The following is a 15995-nucleotide window of genomic DNA, read 5'->3' as shown; positions in this document are numbered from 1 at the left end:
TCAGTACCACATTCCTTAATCCCATGATGTAGGGAGGAGTCTGGATCTTTTGGGGGCGTTGATTTTGCCCTGATGCTCCAGCTGCAGTGAACGAGCTGGTGCCTGAGTGTCCACTCAGCAGCCAGGCGCTGTGGACAGGCAGCTTTCCCAGGGGCTGGAGTGATAAGCGAATGTGCACCATCCAGAAACAGGAACTTTATTTAACAAATACACATCCAACTTCAGCTCCTTCATGAGGCTCCGGAAGCAGAGGAAGGCAAGGGGGATTCACACAGTCACCCAGAGCAGGTCCCAGGGTGCACCTGCCCTTTGTGGCTTTTCTAGCACCAATACCCATTAGCTATGCCAACTTTATCTCCTTGGAGGTCCCTTACCACGGGACTCCTACCCAGTCTTGAGTCTGTGCAGGCTTTGCTCCAACCAACAGCGGGTCTACTATGTACGGCAGTCCAAGAGGCCAAGGTTAGGGCTCCCTGCTCCGCCTAGTGGTTATGTGGGGACACTGCAGGAGACTCTTTCCCCATTGTGCATGTCTTTGCCACAAGGGCTTGGCTGCAGACCCCTTCCCATGGCCTATTGTAGTCACCTCAAAAAGCCACTACCCTAAAGTTCCCTATGGGCTCCAGTCAAGTTCTCCTGAGCCCCACATGCTGGCTGATGGCTTATCCTTCTGCCTGTCACCAGAAGCTAGAATCAAGCCCTACCTTACAGTCAGCCGTCTGGGGGCTCCCTCTCTAGCACCTGGCTGCTGTGGTTCTCTATGGTACCTGAAATCTCCCAAGGCAGCTCCTCTCTCTTCCTAAGTGGGAAGTGGAATTATGCGAGTGACACGCAAATGACCGAATGAACACCCCTAGTATGTCCCACCCTTGCTGTTCTCAGCTTAAGAAGCTCAGTTTCCCTTTAGAGGGTACCAACCTTTCTGCTCCAAGGACTCCTTGCCCCTTGATGGGTATTCTTGGAGCAGGAGGACCCCCGCTCTTAGGACCCTCCTGTGGGCCTGCCACTGCCTCTGCCTCCAACTGCAGGTCTGGGAAGGCTTGGTCAGATGCAAGACAGAGGCCTAATGGGGAGCTGGGTACAGCTCCCTCTGATTTTACAGAAAGGAAGTTTTCAGAGGAAAAACAAACAGAAGCGGAGGCAGGCCCAGGGCTGAGGCCCAAAGGAAGGTGTGGAGCAGCTGGTGATGTAGCTGAGACCACTTGCATCATGGAAAGTGAAGGGTGAGACATCCACATGACTGCTGGAAACAAGACTTAAGGGGTGGAGGTCCTGGTGCTGGGGTGCCAGCTCCTTGGCTGCAGGACCCACATAACCACCTGAGGGCCTGAGGGCTAAAACCCCACAAGTGAGGTTTTGGCCCCAAGTCACTGCTCAGGAGAGATAGACACAGTGGCTTAAGAGACCTCTGATCTCTGTGAAGAGGGAGTCAGCCCTCACCGTGATCACTTCACCTGACCGCCCCTCCCCCCGCCCCAGAAAGTGCAAAGAATGAAAAAGAGGAACCCCAAACTTCCCCCAGAATCCCATGTCACCAGATGAACCGTCATTCCCCAAAGTTAAACATCTCGGCTTCTTTCTCCTTCCAAAAGGCGAAGCTGCGATCAATGTAGCCACAGATGTCCCCGCTGTTGAAGCTGCTCCGCTGGGAGTCTGACCCCAGCCTTGGGGCCGCAGGTTCGGGGCCAGGGAGGGCAGCGTGGGGCAAGGACCCGAGTGGTGTCAGGCCCAACTTGCGGCCAGGCTCCACGTCCCAGGGGGGACCCTGGCTGGAGCCGAAGAAGCGGGCTTTGATGTCCTCGAACCCGTCGGTCCAGGCACGGCGGCCTGCTGCCACCTCATCGGTCACAGCCTTATGGAAAGCACGCACAGCTTCCCAGCCGTGTGCGCCTAGGTGCTCAAAGACCTCGAAGCACAGCAAGTGGCGCATCTTGCGTTCCTCAGCAGGCAGGTCGCATTCCAGGAGCTGGAAGTAGCCGAGCATGAAAAGATCCAGCGAGAGGCTGTTGTAGGGCACGGGTGCCCCATCCACATGTGGCAAGAACTGCTCTGGGGACAGGGGTCCGCGCGCCCTGCGGCTCAGCTTCCTCAGCTGCCGGGCCGGCACGTGCTCCATGATGGCTTTCCAGGTGCCCAGTAGATGAGTGATGATGCCACGCTGCTGCCACAGATGGCTGAGTCGAGGGCCATCGCTGGGCTGCGGGGAAGGCGGCGGGGAACTACTGGCCGTTTTAGGGCCCTTGGACCGCGCACGCTGGGCCTCCAGGGTCCTGCAGGCGGCCGTCCTGAGGGCGGGTGTGTAGGCTGACTTCTTCCAGTGGCCCAGAAACAGCATGACAATGCGCTCCTTGCGCAGGCTGGCCAGGTCTATTCCTAGCCCCGCGCCAGCTTCTGACGGGGCCTCCTCGCAGCTGATGCCCGAGTCGCTGGCCTCTTCTGTGTCGCCTGGCCTGGGCTCCCCACCTATCGGGTCACCTCGGGGCTGTGGTGGCGCCGACCAGCAGCCTCTCAGACACTGGCCGGGACGAGCTCCCAGTTCACAGGGCAGATCCCGAGAGGACTCGAAGTTCCCCCGCAGCGTCCGCACCGACACCCCACACTCTTGGATCTCGCGCTGGGCCTCACTCCGAGGAGGACCAGCCATGGTCTCCTTGCCTGGGTCCTGCGGGACTGGGGAGGGAGGTTTCTCTTCGCCCTGCGCCAATCCATTCATGCCCTTCAGCAGCAGGGACATGCTGCGCACCAGGCGGCCAATGTGGCTGCACCAGAAGGGCAGCGGCTGCCCGCTGGCCTCGGTCTTTCCGGATTCTGCTAAGGCCTCCAGCTCGGGAGCTGGGATAGGGGTTTCCTCATCTTCCAGGCCCTGAGCCCGGGGCAGAAAGTGACTGTTGACCGTAATGCTGACCAGGGGCTCAGGCAGGAGGGCCTGCAGCTGGGCTGCCAGCCGGCCCAGCTCGCTCTCGTACTCTTGGCATCGGCGCCGGAGCTGGAGGTCGCTGATCTGCTTCTCCAGGTAGACCAGATCATCCTCTGTCAGCAGCTCCCCGAAGGGGCCCAGGATGGCCTGGTGTGTCTGCGAATACCGCCAAGTCGCCTGTTCTGTGGCTGTGGGGCCCGAGCTCCCACTCCGACTCGGGTCCTGAGCACAGGAAAGGTTGGGTAAGCATCCACCACAGCTCATACTTGCTAGTGCTCGGTCTGGTTCCCCACAGCCTAGCCCTTCCCTGGCTTTATAAAGAGAAGCTGGTGCCTGGCTAACCCAATCCAGGGTGGGAGCCTAGGGAAAGATGGAGACTTGCCTGCTACCCTCGGCCTCCTAACCACCCTTGGTGTCAAGAGGCCCCAGCCCTTCCCTTAACCCTGAGCAGCCCTGCCTGCCTCCTCACCAGCCTCAGGACGGACCAGTGTTCTAGCTAGTGCCTACTCTGCAAGGGGCCAACATAGAGGCCTCTGCCTTATGCAAGGCATCACTCTAAACCCCTTAGCGACCCTCTTCCATATCCCAGAGCCTCTTGTCTCTGAGGGAACCTTGAGCCTACCCTTGGACTCCAAGGGGGCTTCCTGGCAGACGCCCCTCCCACCACTGCTCTGCTGTGCCCCCAACCCCTGAAGATGGGGCAGGAGGTAGACACATTTGTCGGAGACAGAATGTGGCAGGCAGGAGCCCTTAGCCCCTGTGGTGCAATGAATGCGCCTACTTTGGCTTTAAAGCCTTCTTCCGGTTGCCCCTGCTGATATAGCCCTGTACGGACAGCTCAGCGGTAAACCAGGACGCAGTGCAATCCACACACCTTTAGGGCAAGATTCTCGTTCTGCTTGTTCAGACCCTGTCCAGAAACCCGTGAAAGATCAGGCCAAGTCACAGCCCCCTCTCTGCTCAGTGACAGACATTTCCTAGACACCTGCTACTCCCTCGGGCCTCACTCTCCCCCACACCACTGCTCACTCCACTCCAGCAGAAGTCTCCACTGCTCAGCCCTGGTGCCTGCCCAGTCCACCTCACCTCAAGACCTTTACACTTGCCTCCCCTTATGCCTAGAATGCAGAACGTCCTAGACCCAAATTCCCACAGGTTCCTTTTCACATCCTTCTAGCTCCAGTTCAAGCTCACCTGCCCAGAGAGGAACTTCTCCTGAGCATCCCTACGGCTCCCCACTTTACACTGCTGTGCCTTTCCCCATGGGTTGGCACGCACCCCTCCCTCACTGGACTGCACTTTCCTGCTGGTATCTCTACAGCAATCTAAGCTCTAGGACAGTAGGCTTGGCCCTAGTCGGTGGCAGAACCCATGGGGCCTGTTCCTCTGAAGCCATAAATGCCTTGCCTGGAGCCCCTGTGATCCGATTCTGAACCACAGTATGGCAGAAGAGGAAGCTAAGATCGCACAGTAGCAGGGAGGGCGACATCTATTTTCGGTTCCAGGTCTAGGCTGGAGCACCCCACTGGTACCTTTCTCTCCTGCTTGGCACTTAGTGGCCATGTTCCTACCTCCTCATCCCACGCTACACTTCTACCCAACTCGACTCTATCCCCTACTTTACCCCCCGCCCCCAGCTCCCTACTGTAGAGCCCCACCCTCTTCCTGGAGCCTTGCCCTCCTCCTTAAGGCTCCGCCCCCTCCCTCTGGCCTGGAGCTCCTCCTCTGGCTCCACCCCTTTCCCTCCTTGTGACACCTGATCTTCGGGAGGATGGTCTGCACCCAGGCGCGCCTGCAGCTGCCGCACCATCACCTGCCGCTTCCACTCGGGGATGGGCCGGCCACGCTCGTCCTCTGTGGGCACCAGCATGTCAAGGTCTCCTGAAGGCAACCCGTCCAGTTGCAGAGTGGCCAGGCCATCGTGGGATTGCCCGGCTTCCATCTCGGGCCCCTGTAGAGACAGGCAGGTGATGGTTCCTAAGGGGACCTGAGCCTGAGTAAGGCGGGATTCCCAACCCGTCCAGTCCCTCGCCTAATAAAGGTAAGGCCCTGAGCGTGAGGTGTGGCCTAACACGGCCTAGGGAAACCGCTAAACAGGGTAAAAACAGCTGTGCTGACAAAGCCGGCCTACCATTTCTTCAGTACAAGCCTGTATTGAGCTGTGTGCTCTGAGAGGAAGAGCGCCACTTGGCAATTCTCAATCCCCTGGGACCCAGGAAAAAGTGGGACTGGAAAAGTGGGGGTGAGTGGGGAGGGCTAGCTGGAAGGTCCAGAGGAGCAGGCTGCAGGACCTCCCTGAAGGTGTCTGGTTGCCTCTTGTGACAGCAGCTTCTGACCCTGAGTCCAGAGGTCAGGACTCTGAGATGGCTGAGAAATGGCTCTGTGTTTCCTGTGATGGGGCCTGGCTGCTGCTGACCTGAGATTCTTTTTATTTTATTTTATTTATTTATTTTTGGTTTTCCAAGACAAGGTTTCTCTGTGTAGCCTTGGCTGTCTTGGACTCACTTTGTAGCCCAGGCTAGCTTCAAACTCATAGCGATCCACCTGTCTCTGCCTCCTGAGTGCTGGGATTAAAGGCGTGCACCACCGTGCCCGGCTAGCTTGAGATTCTTATCTCTCCAGAGCTTGGGGGTAGTTAGAGCTGTCTGGGCTGAGAGAACATGGAGTGCACCAGCCTTGAGGTGGAGATTTGGGGAGTGAAGGGCAGAGACTTACCTGAAGGGCAGCTGGGGTACTGGTGGTGAGTCTCAGAGGGGCTGTACAGGCCATTGGCTCCGTTGGCACAGGCTGTCCAGGCCAGACTGGGCTGAGAGTTACAGCAGCTGAAGGAGTCAGAGGGGTGTCAGAGGGCAGGGATATGGGAAAGCATGGATGCCCGGAACTCCTGGACCCAGGCTAGCCCTGCACTTCTAGGAATACTAGGCCTGGAGTCCAAGACTTCACAGCCCTGCCCCAAAGTCCTCCTGAGGCTAGAGGCAAAATGCTACCGATAGGATTCTCATAGAGGCCTCAAGAAGGCCTGCCCAACCTGGCCGCCTGGAAAGGTTATATGTTACCCAATTCTGCCTACCATAGGCCCTCCCAGCTTCTGGGTTGCCTGGGCAGGGCCAGGAGCCCATAAGGCCTGGAGGTTCAGGGACCTTACCCAGCCCTGTCTCCTATCTCTTATGCACTATAAGCAAACACCAGTGCCACACCCTGAGCAAGGAACCTCTGTGTCACACCTTAGGCAGGCACATAGGCCAATTCATAGACAAACAGCTAAACACACACACGTAGAGTCACACAGACACATGCATTCTCATAGAGTGAGAGACACATACAAAGAAAAACACAACCATGCTCACATATACACATACACACAGGTAGACAAACACAGACACATGTATGCTCACAGATGGAGACATGCACACAGATAGACACACACTAACGTAGACACATACTTGCTCACACACATAGAAACACACAGGTAGACAAACACAGACACATGAATGCACTCTCACACACAGAAACACAAACAGGTTGGCACACGCGTGCTCACAGACGCAGACATTCCTAGACACTCATGTGTAGACACACAAGTGCATATACATACACACAGAGACATACATGCACACTCACATGCAGACATATACTTATACATACTTACATAAAGACATAGACAACACACACACACACACACACACACAGGCAGACACAAACTCCTGCAAGTGAGTGTGTAGCTCTACTGTCCATGGGCCAAGACACATGTGGCACCTGTTAATATTTTCATGCCATCCTGTGGCCTTTTGGTAAGAGTTGGTCATAATCCTCTAAGGGTTGTGACCCTCACTCGGCAGACCCTCTTTGTCTCCTGATGCTCAGGGATGCTCTCTGGCCCTCTGAGGTCTCTGGCCCGGGGCCCACTGAGACCACCGGTTTTCATCTCTGCTCAGGTTATCCAAGATAGAAAATGTCAACCTCAGAGACCGTGGCTCGGCTGCCTGAGCCCAGCACTTCTGAGAAGGTCCTCCCAGTTGGCTTCTGTTGCCCTCCATACCTTGCCCAGGCCAGTTCTTCTGTGGCCAAGCACTCACGTGAGGGACTCCTGGGTCCCGAGTCTCCTCTTCTTTCGTCTTCCAGGGAGAGCTTCGCAGCCAACAGTGGAGGAGGTGGAAATGGCGGGGGCGGGGGTGTCATCAGGACTGGCACCTAGGGATGGACAAGCCTGGTCAGTGGAGACTCAGGTGAATCTGGACTTGGGTCTGTCACAGCTCTGCCCGGCAAGCATGGTGCATGGGGGTAAGGAGATGGGGAGGGGGGAGACCTGGGGTGGAGGAGATGTCTCCTGGGGGCATGTGCAGCTCAGAGAGGGTCTGAAGAGAAGCGTACAGGAGGGAGGCGCAGGATCCTGTCCCTCTTGTATGTCCCTGCACAACCATGCTGGGTGGCTGGATTTCCTAACAGTCTGTACCCTCCACCCATTTCAGGGCTCAGCTCCGGGTCACCTAGGGCAGCCTTCTTCCAGGGCTAGATGCTGAGCTGGCTGTGCTCACCTCTCACCCCCACACAGATGGGAACACATATGCATACAGGCACACATGGCTCCCTGAGCTTGACTCCCTCCTTGACATGGGGGGGAGATAACAAGGGGTAGCAGATTCAGTGAGATCTGGTGGGGGGGGGTTGGGAGGGTTGGGGGGGGGGGAAAGGGGGAGGGCTGCGGCAGGTCCATTTAAGCCCATCAGCCCTTTTTCAAGCCAAGGAGCCTGAGCATGACCTCTAAGTTGTGCCCAGGGGCTGAGCTGCCATCTCAGGGAGCCTGGCTTTAGAGAGTCAAGCTGCCCAACCTTCCCCAAACTACTGGGTTGCCTTGCCCAGCCACTGAGAGGATAGTTGGGCAGAGAGGCAGGATGGGTGCTTGACATTTTCTCAGCCCATAGTGAGGGCTGAGTAGCTGGGACCATATGCCTCAGGCAGAGGTGCAAGCGAGGACTTGCGTTCGGTGTTCATGCTGTACCAAGACAGGACCATCAAAGACTGGAGAGGCAGCCCCTCCGTGTTTAGGCTGGGTGGCCAACTGTCCTTGGCCATCTCTACTCTCCTCAGCTACTGACCACTGGATAAGCCATTGGCGTGAATGTGCTGCCCAGCATAGTCCTGCTTAGTCTCAGCAGTGACGCTTGACCCAGGGAAGCTGCAGGTCCTTGTTCCTGCTGGTTCTGGCTAAGGAGAAGAGATGCTAGGCCCATGGGCTGGCATGACATCGGTGCCCTCCTGGCATGCAGATACCCAGCTCCTGGCTTCAGCTAACAGGGCACACACAGCATTTCCCCTGAGCATCCACCCCATAGTCATGCCTAAGCCCCAACACCTCCCTCCAGGGGACAGAGGAAGCCAACAGTCCCTAAGATGGTGCTGGTGAGATACCCCGCCCTGCCCCCCCCCCCTTGAACAGGGCAGGGGCTCTGGCTTAAACCAGCTGTCATTCAGAACATGTGGCCTGCAGCCAAGATCTGTGTCAGGAACCTGGGACCCCTGCTGTGGCTTGGGCTACTGCCTTGCTGTGCCTGCTTTCCAATTTTACCCACATCTGCAGAGGTGGCCTTCTGCCTGCATCCCATAGGGTGGCAGCCTCTGCTGCCCAGGCAAACTCTTGGCCTCTTTGAGCCACTCCGTACTAAAGCCACGGTGGATCTGTCCTTTCAGTCCTGTCCCACACTGCCCAACACCCTCAGCTCACCCGGTCAGAGGGAAAGGAAAGCAGCACGAACCCCGTATGCCCTCTTGTGCACCTCATCTGTCCTGGGAGGCTGCAGAGCCCAGGATCCAGCACATGGGGCTGCAGTGCTGGGACATCTGCCTGGTTCAGCCTGTGAGGCGCTCAGAAGCAAATGCCGGGCAGCGGAGCACAGCGAGCCATGGTTATCCTAGCCCCACCTGTCAGGGGCTGTCGAAGCTGTGCCCCCGGAGTGGGAGGTATCGCATTAATATTTGAAGGTCCGGGTGTCAGGTGGCCAGCAGGCTGGGGCCAGGTGTGGGATCCCTTACCATGGAGCCTTAGGCTCCACAGTAGAGGGCTAGGGGTACCTCTGGGAGGAGGAGGACCTCGGATTATCCAGAGGAGCCCAACTTGCAACATCCTTCCCAGCACATTAGTGGGGAGCCAGGGGCTCAGAGCTGAACACATAGTTGGAGGAGGGGTTGCAGAAGCTCTGGGGGACAGCCCCTGGGCCTGACACTCTCTCTACAGATGCTGAGCTTGACCCTTAAGGACTGTTGGAGGGGTGACCAGAAACAATGTGAATGCTGCTCGCTCTGACTTGGAGCTGCCTCAGGTTAAATGTCCTCGGCTGAAGCATAAGCTCATTGAGGACACGGCAGCCATCTTGAGCATCAGCATATCAAATGGGGTAGGACCTGGGGGGGGGGTGAGCGAAGGAACCCTCCCTCCCCTGGGAGCCTCAGTTCCCTTCCCTGCCATTCAACCTACTGGCAAGAGAACGGGCAAGAAGTGCCCTTGCCCGCTTCATTCAGGAAAGATCAGGGGGGTTAGCGGGGCTGGCAGCAGCCTCCTCAGGCCAGGAGGACAAAAGAGGTGAGATGTTGGCCTGGGATGGGAGAATGGACTCCATCTTCAGAAAAGGCCCACAGCTTGAGGACCTCAGGTCTCTGGGCTGACTGGGCCCTGCTGCCCTCCTCACCACTGAACAAGAAAGGGAAGTCAGTGGGAGCCCCATGCCATGGCTACAGGTGGGTTGTTGAGAATGAGGCATGATGGGAAATATCTGACCGTACCTACACAGGAAACCACTAGCACTGACCCTTCTGGCTATGGGCAGGAGGAAGTCTGACTATGGTGCCCTCCGGGCAATGGGAGCCCCCCCAATTTTGCCTCTCAGTCTTGGCCATGGACCCTGAGGCAGTCCTTGATATAGGAGGGGGGCAGGCGCCAGATTCCATCGTTCAGCCCTAACGTCTGGGCATATCGTGCCTGGAACAGCTGTTCTGAGGGTGGCAGCTCCTCTGGCTCCATTGCTTGCCACCTCCTTCCTTGTTTTTGGTGAGATTTGAGCATTGCTGTGCCTTGGCATGCATTAATCATGGAGGGCAGCTGTGGCGAGCTGGGTTACAGGCCTGTAATGCCACCCGGGCTGAGAAAATCATGACCTCAGACGGAGCTGGACACCGTTCACCACAGCTGAGATTCCATTACTATGTGCAGTCAACTCCACTCTGCCCAGAGACAAGACTCCATCCAGGGAAGTGCCCAGACTTTGCCAGCTCATGTTCCCTTGTGCCTATGAAGGGACCCTGGGGCCCTCTGCAGTGAGATGAAGGAGACTAAGCTGACGCCATCACGAGAGCAGGAGAGGAACATTGCTTCTGAGCGAGGTCTTCAGACCTGCCTTGAATACGAGGAAGTCAAGGCTGGTGCCATGTGCCCAAGAGGATCCAGCACCACACTGGTGGGAGTGAGCATAAGGTAGGCAAAGCAAGGCAGCCCAAACCGTACGGGATGAGGGCTGCATTTCCTGGGCTTGGAGGCGTGCACAGACACCATCCAGGGATGCTATGAGTGGCTAACACTTCGGGAACAGCCCTCAGACTCACACTGACACCAGGGAATCAGGCTACCAACCAACTGAGAGACAGTTGGGCATCAGGCTACCACTTCAATCGCCTCTGGCCTCTGCCTCACTTTAGGGAGAAAAGGCCCAACCTCCCACTGTACAGAGAGACACCGAGGTCCCAGGAAAAGCAAGGCCTGCATTTCCCCAGGGCTCCAAGCAGGACCCACACTCAGCAGAGGGTGTGCTGTGGCCCCACAGGTCCCTGATGTAAAATGGTCACTGAAGGTACACCCTCGGGGCACAGCTCTTGATGCTGCCAGCCTAGCACCCAAGCTGCCTCTCCTGGGCCCACATGTCCCCCAGGAGCAGCTCAGGACAGTAGTGTCCAGGGAATAATGGATTTCACCATCTCCTCAGACCCACAGGAGAGAGCTGGTACAGACGACCTGTGCATATTGCGTTTCCATCAATATTGCATCAGACTCGCTCCCCCTGCTACCGGCCTGCAGCTGACAGCCTGTCTTCCTCATGAAAAGGGAGGCCTAGAGGCTAACACTAGCGATGGTGGTGTCCAGGCACCCCTGGCTGTCACCAGGCAGGCACCATCAAGATGACATCACAGTGACCAAGGTCTTGCCCTAAATATAAAGTTCTGAACGATTCCTGGGATAGACACACAGGGTCAAGTGTCAGGCTGGCAGGGCCTGGGTGGATGCCCAGATATGAGCAGGAAGGAAAGTATTCGGGTACAGGAAGTGGATGCATCTTATTAGTCTACAGAGAAGGCATCCATGCAGACTCGGGAGTGCCAGGTACGACAGTCGCCAGGCAAGATGGTGAGGCACTGCCTTGGGTCCTATATAACTTCAAAGACACACCTGGGACCAGATCAACCCTAGGAAGGCAAGATGGGGTGCCTGCCCTCAGCCAAGAGGCAGGGAGATGAGGGAAGACACACACATGCAGAGAACCTCTCCCTGAGGTGAGGTAAGGCCCAGGAGGGGTTGGCTGTGCCAGGCTACGAAGATGAAAGGCCAAGAGCCTGCTTGGACAGAGGGCTCTTGCCTTGGAATTCACGTCATACCTGCGGTGGGGTCAAGTCAGGGACTTTTGGAAGCTGGATGGGACCTAGGAAGTGGACACAGGAGAGCAGCCACCCTTCCCACCTGCTGATCTCAGCTGCTACCCAAGGACAGTGCAGATCTCAATGAGGACAGGAGCCTAGAATTTTCAGTGCCTAGGTCTCCCTGGGCCCAGAAGGTGCAGCCTTGCTCACCTTTCAAAAACCAGCCATGTCACCATTTGCCTCAGTCCCAGTCAGAGCAGGGACCTGGCATTGATAACCATGGTCATTTCTAAGACAATTGAATGCTAGGTTCTGAGACTTGCGCCCCAGGAGGAGCCTCCCATGAGTCCTTGCAGGCCGCTTGAACTGCGCCAGGCTGGGTCAGGCTTGCTTCAGGTTTCAAGCAGTAATGTTTGGCTATGACCGTGTGAGTGCCCAGTGCAGGCCAAAGGGCAATGAGGGCTCTGCCACAGTTGGTTCCTGACATTCTGAGGGGACAACCTTATGGGAAGAGAAGCATAGACTCCTCTCAGTGAGCCAGCCCTCTCAGTGAGTTCAGTGCCCTCACCTGAACATGGGTGGGATAGTTGGTCTTCCTGAAAGGATGGCACCGTTGAGAACTAATAAAATTCATCATGGTCTCTGCTTTGGACTGGATCAGGAGAGAGGGGTTGCACTTGGAAGAGGTCTGTCCAAATCACCAAACTATATCCACAGGATGCACCCTCCAACCTCCTTCCTTCCCTGTCTTCTCCCTCTGGTCATCTGCTCACACCAACCCACTTCTCTGTGCATTCCCTTATCTGTTCCATTAGCATATCCCTGCTGGGCTTTGTCCTGTGCTGGGGCCAGGGACCAGTTAGGACAGTCCAGGATCCTGGCTCTGAGAGGTGGGGAGACCGAGAGCCACACATGAAGTGAGCCTGCTGCCACTGGAGAATGACAGGTTGCCTGAAGGTCACCTCAGCCAGGGTGGGGTCTTGCTTCTACCCCTAAGCATGTTTAACCTGAAGTAATGTCCCCAAGACACAGACATTGTTTCTATGGTCCACATGACAGGTATGGCTTGTCCAGTCCTGGTTCAGCCCCGACCACAGCCTGTCCCCTGTCCCAGCTGGCCAGTGTTAGAGGTGAGACACGTGAGTTAAAAGAGCACTGTAGCCAGCTGCCAAGCCCACCCTCCCAGTTCTCCAGGATAGACAAAGCCTCCCACCCCCGAGGCTTTACCGGCCGAGACATTTCCCGCAGGTACTGGGCACAATCCTGGTGTCCGTGATACTCTGCCAGATCCAACGCAGTATACCCATCTTCATCCCGCAGGAATGGATCTACGTGGTGGGAAAGCAGAGTCTGGCAGCACTGCGGAGAGAGGAATGTCCCGTGACACACATGGCTGGCTCACTGGGTGTCAACGGGGACATTCAGGCCACTTCTCTGGCTGAAGGCAACCTGTTAGTGACTCGGTCCTTTTTCTCACTGAGGTGAATGAGGCATCTTTTTTAGGTCAGTGGGCTAGCTCCTCCAGAGCACATGGCTGAAGCAAGGCCTAGCTGAGGCATCGACATAAGCCATCTAAGCTGGATACGCTGTAGGAGACTCCTAGGGGTAGCAAGAGAGGCTGGGGTGCCCTGGAGGGGAGGTCACAGGGTCTGCAGCACAGAGGATATGTAGAAGGGGACAGGTCACCAAGCCTGACAGACAAAGAAAGTACTGCAGCAATTGCAACAGTGGTGGGGTATGTAGGTGCGGGGAGGAGGAGGATTTTTGCCAGTATGAAGGACACCCAGGGTTCTGGGACTTCTAATCAGAGGTGGCTGGTGAGAGATGACCAAGGTGCAAGCCTGGACATCTGAGGAGGCTGTAGCAGGAGAAAACAGGTGAGTAAATGGTCCACTACCAAGAAGCAAGTGGGCCAGCCCAAGGACGACACAGATAACATGCCTTCCTAAAGCTTCAGAGAGGGAAGGGGTGGGGGGGGGGGAGAGGTAAAGAAGTGAGGGCTGACTAGGTTAAGCCCAGGAGAGGGAGGAGGCTGGAGGAGGGCCTAGCCTAACACTCAGCTTCGCTCCATCCTACAAAGACGCTGACAAGCAGGCCGTTCCCCTAGTAGCCTGAAGCACTAGGGATCACGGAGACCAGGAGCTGCATACAGGTCACTCATTGGCCACCTCCCACGTAGGTTAAAGGGCACCTATGAGCCAGCTGACTGCCTCAAACTTCATGGTGGCCCAGGACCTCTAGCCTAGAATGAAGAATAAAATGGGTCCAAGCTTGTAGCTCTTATGGCCTGGCAAAGGCAATAAGAAACCACTCCAATTATACCTACAGACCACTCTCCAATTATAGTGCCCAGCACACAAGCACACAGTTAAGAGAAGTGAAGGATGCAGGGAAATTTGAGAACTGATCGAACCAAACAAATAGAATCAGGGAAAAAAAAAAAAAAAAACCCACCACGATCATAACTTTTACAGAAATAAAACCCAAGTGTGAACATTTAAACCTAGTATCACAGACAATAAAAGTGATGTAGAGCTTGAGATGTAGCTCACTTGGCAGAGCGCCTGCCTAGTATGCATAAAACCCTGGGTTCGACCCCTAGCACCATAAACAGGTGTGGTGTGTGTGTACCTGCAATACCTACACGTGGAGGTGGAGGAAGGAAGATCAGGAGTTCAAGGTCACCCTCAGCTACATAGTGAGTTCAAGGCCAGCCTGGCACACGTGAGACCTTGTCTTAAAATGTCAAAACAAAACAAAACAACAACAAAACCGATAGAGTAGATTGAAAACGATATGCAGACAACTAAGAACTGAAAGCTGAGCTAGTAAAGAGAACAGGGGTCAGAACTGACCCATGGGGAAGATTAGACTGACCGAGGTCAGCAAGGCCCAGGGAGACAAATGCCACATGCTCGCTCTCCTACGTGGATCCAGCTTCAAATCTTGTGCGTGCTTAACTTGAAGCACAAGTAGATGCCAGACACCTAGAAGGGACCTGGAGGGCCCACATTAAGGGAGGGAGGATGGGTTAGACACAATCAAGTACAGTGTTGAACACTGGGCGTTGAAAGATTTCCGCAGGGAGGGGCATGGAAGTAAAGAGGGGAAGACTGGGAAGGCTAACCCCGAGGGACGGTGTGTGGAAAGCCACGTGAAGCTACCTCGCAACCCAACTGAAGAAGGAACTGCAGGGTTAACAGAATACATGTGATATGCAAGAAGGGCAAGGGATTCTGGGAGCTAAAGGAGTGAGTGGGGGTCGGGGCGGGGTGGGGGTAGGAGGATGAGGAGAAGTGGGAGCAGCAGATGGGTTAACCAAAAGCTAAGGATGCATGGAGGTACCTCATGGAAGCCCACTGGTTAATAAGCTAATTTCAAAATGTAACTTTTCAAATGTAACAGAGACACTGCAGAGAGGCCCATAAAGGAAACAGGAAACCGTAGATGTGTGCTGTCATTAGGACAGACATCCTTCAGGGGCCTGACTGTGGCACCATTGAGATAGAGGGAGACCTTGAGGAGGCTGGGCCGAGTAGAAGGATGTTAGACCAGCAGAGATGCCGGGACCCTGGTCCCTATTCATACCCTTTCTCAGAGGTAGGGCACACAAAGCTGAGACCCATCCCATGCGCTCCCGTCACCATGTTCTGTGTGGCCACGGGCCCACAGCCGAAAGAGTGACGGTAGATTAAACACTCGAAACTGTGAGCCAAGACAAACTTCTCCTCCTTATAAATTGTGCGGTCTCCATGACTGAACGCTGACTAACACAGAATAGTGAAGCCCAGCACACGTATAGTGAGAATGCCAGAAGGAGAGGAGAGACAGGATGGGGCAGCGTTGCTGTCCAAGAGATAACGGCTGAGACTCCTATGAAGAGATGGCAAGTGCCAGAGCATAAATCCAGGAGGTTCCAGCAAACCCCAGGTGGTATAAACAGAGGCCCACCTGCCTCCTGTCCCCTCATGTCAGAGAGGCTGCAGGAAGAACAAGTGAAGGCAAGAGGACTTCAGAAGACAGGCTCTTCTTAGTCTGCTATTGGACAAGGGCAGGAGGCAGCAGGTGATCACGGTAAAGCACACAAAAAAGAAAGATTGGAAATTGCCAAGTTTTTCCCCCCCAGACAGGGTCTCCTATAGCACTAGCTGACTTCAACTTTATGATGTAGCTGAGTCTGAACCCCTGAACTTCCTGCCTCCACCTCCCAAGTGCTGGAATTGCAGGTGTGCATCTCGCCACATCCCACCCCACCACACCCGCACCACAGCTGCCTCCCGGCTACCAGTTTATTTCTGGCAAAGGCTCCCCTCACCATTGAAGAGGACATAAAGAGGACATATTTGGAGGTAAACACACAGACGGTTCCGAGCCACAAAGCCGCACTGAGGGAGACCCTCCACCAGACTGCAGGATGGCGGTTCCACATGGGAGCTTGATCAGCAAGGGCTGGAAAGAA

The 15995-nt window shown here is 55.7% G+C and overlaps 1 protein-coding gene across 1 annotated transcript in view; it reads right to left on the bottom strand.

Annotated features, from left to right (window-relative positions):
• Positions 1-1533: 1533 nt before the first annotated feature.
• Positions 1534-15995, bottom strand: part of Espnl (espin like) — a 24386-nt gene continuing 9924 nt past the window's right edge. The window contains exons 5-9 of the mRNA XM_051153737.1: positions 12764-12895; positions 6994-7108; positions 5642-5739; positions 4672-4904; positions 1534-3131 (exon numbers count right to left, since the gene is read on the bottom strand). Of these exons, the coding sequence (XP_051009694.1) occupies positions 1547-3131; positions 4672-4904; positions 5642-5739; positions 6994-7108; positions 12764-12895 (2163 nt within the window). The 3' untranslated portion in view covers positions 1534-1546. The remainder of the gene's footprint in view (positions 3132-4671; positions 4905-5641; positions 5740-6993; positions 7109-12763; positions 12896-15995) is intronic.

The sequence above is a fragment of the Acomys russatus genome, chromosome 12, assembly GCF_903995435.1.
Source record: "Acomys russatus chromosome 12, mAcoRus1.1, whole genome shotgun sequence".
NCBI classification, from domain to species: Eukaryota; Metazoa; Chordata; class Mammalia; order Rodentia; family Muridae; genus Acomys; species Acomys russatus.
This window is presented reverse-complemented; position numbering and strand designations above follow the sequence as displayed.